The sequence below is a fragment of the Meleagris gallopavo genome, unplaced genomic scaffold, assembly GCF_000146605.3.
Source record: "Meleagris gallopavo isolate NT-WF06-2002-E0010 breed Aviagen turkey brand Nicholas breeding stock unplaced genomic scaffold, Turkey_5.1 ChrUn_random_7180001858356, whole genome shotgun sequence".
Lineage (NCBI taxonomy): Eukaryota > Metazoa > Chordata > Aves > Galliformes > Phasianidae > Meleagris > Meleagris gallopavo.
The window spans coordinates 9418-11633 of record NW_011124345.1 but is presented as its reverse complement, the minus strand read 5'-3'; the positions used below and the strand labels follow the sequence as shown (position 1 = coordinate 11633).

The following is a 2216-nucleotide window of genomic DNA, read 5'->3' as shown; positions in this document are numbered from 1 at the left end:
AAAAAAAAAAAAAAACAGAAAAGAACGGAAAACTAACTTATTTTTCCATACCTCTGTACTTCCAAGTATACGAACACATTCCTCAATAGAACGTGGTTCTTTGGGTAATTCAATTTCTTCCTCTTTTTTATTAAGAGCTGACATAGTTTCCGCAGGGTTACAGCTGCCAACTACAAATGTAGCTTTGGCTGAGGACTCCGCTAACACAGGCTTTATGACTTCAGCTGCATAGAGACAAGTGAAATGAACTCTGGTTTACAAAAATCTTAAGATTAATTTCCAAAAACAAATGCTAACACAGATTTCACTATTTGTTGCAAACGTTCAGCAACAGATTTCAGACTACGATGCTAAAATTTACCATTTCCATCTTTAGCAACAAAAGCTTCTTCTACTGTATTAGTCTTCTGACTGTTTTTCAGAAGTCCAGATTGTTTCCTGCAGCAATTCTCAGGGACCTTTTTCTGGACCATCACAGGAGATGTTATGGGATTCTTCAATGAAAGCGTCGATTCGGTCTCTGCTTGTTCAAAGAAAATATATTTCACAGCAAGGAGAAGGGCTAAGCCAAGAGTGATTACTTGTTCAATATCCATACTGGCCATTCTAAAAAAGACAAAAATCAAGAAGTAAATGTAAACATGTGATATATGTAATTTTTGTGTTAATAACTTCTGATATCCGTTTCCTTTAGGAAGTGTAGTAGTATCATCACCATTTGTACACTTCATCAAACACCAGTCGAAACACATTTTCTAACAAGGTACAAGTATGCTAGTTTAGACGAGAGAGGTTACTCATTAATTCTTTGCATTACTCACACTGTAAGCACTTCCATATTTCGTTCACTGTTTATTATATCTAAAAAAGTTAAAAATAAGTTTAATGCCTGTAAAATTAGTCACTATTCTGCTACTTCAAATTCATTTAACTCCTACCTCCTTATGATAAAGTAGGAAGAGTCAAACAATTATCATCCTTTGTAAATAATAAAAACTATGATGAAAGCTGAATTTCTGGGAGGCAAAAATCTCTTGTATGATATCGTTCTAAGCTCTCATAAATAATACAGAACCACAGCTGCTCAATCTTCAGATAAACTGAAGGAAAAGTAATAGTGATATGGATCTCTAGTTGCACTTGGGTGTGAATAGTCAGAAGCTTTGCCTAAATAATTATTCTAGTGCAGTCAGAAAACACACTTTCCAGAGTTCTCTGAAAAGTTAGTGGAAAGAAATGGTGTTAGGATGCATCCAATACAGCTGGAAGGAGACTGGAGGAATAGTGTAATCTTGAAGTGTCATCTCCAGTTCCATGAAATTCTACTATGGATTGCACCCTAAGAACCAATACTTTGACAGCATTGGTGAATACACCCTATTCAATGAAATACACATCTTTTCCGTGAAGTGACCTACCGAGAAAGGTAGAACTGCCACAGTGAAACATTAGGCTCAATTCTCTTCGGTGCATTCTCATCCAATCCCACTGCATTTTCTACTGTACCATTTTGAGAAGCTGGTTCCGCTATCCAGCGACTGTGTGCATGAACAAGAACCAAACCCAGTGACTGCATTAAAAACACAAAACAAAAAACAAATATTATTTTTTTCAAATGTAATTTGTTATCTAATCTGCTAAGATTAAACATTTTGTTCTCTCAACACTCTAAAGGCAAAGGAGTTTCTTGATCCCTCATCTATATCGTTTACTGGCCCACCATTATACTCAGAGTTTTGAGTCTGTACCTGCACATCCTTCCTCTTGCTCAAGTAATAAGCAGAGAAACTGAACAAACGTACACATGAAAAAGCTGTTTTATACAGAGATGGCATATGCAGAGACTGTGTAAACAAGGGATGGTATTAAAAATGACCAAAGTATGGTAGAGTAATGCCAATACAACACAGAAGTTTTATTCATTCAACAAGGATATCTTACTGATTGCATAATGACAGATGGAAAGAAAGAAAAAAGCTACAAACCATAATCATTTTGACCCTCTGTGTTACAGGGTTTGGTTTATTTTCTTCTTCTTCCAGAACACGAGCAAAATGACTCAGTTGCCATATAGGACGTCCTTCACGACTCTCTCGAGAAAGCTACAGAAATTAAATTGTTAATATTAATTAATTAATTAACTCCCATTTAGTGAATACTTGAAAAATCAAGTATTCACCCTGTATTTTCATTTGATCATTTACAAAAAAAAAGAA

General features: G+C 35.3%; 1 protein-coding gene across 1 annotated transcript in view; it reads right to left on the bottom strand.

Annotated features, from left to right (window-relative positions):
* Positions 1 to 2216, bottom strand: part of HMGCR (3-hydroxy-3-methylglutaryl-CoA reductase) — an 18548-nt gene that overhangs the window by 9375 nt on the left and 6957 nt on the right. Inside the window, exons 7-10 of the mRNA XM_010726834.3 lie at positions 1986 to 2102; positions 1419 to 1570; positions 362 to 606; positions 52 to 224 (exon numbers count right to left, since the gene is read on the bottom strand). Coding sequence (XP_010725136.1) covers positions 52 to 224; positions 362 to 606; positions 1419 to 1570; positions 1986 to 2102 — 687 coding nt within the window. The remainder of the gene's footprint in view (positions 1 to 51; positions 225 to 361; positions 607 to 1418; positions 1571 to 1985; positions 2103 to 2216) is intronic.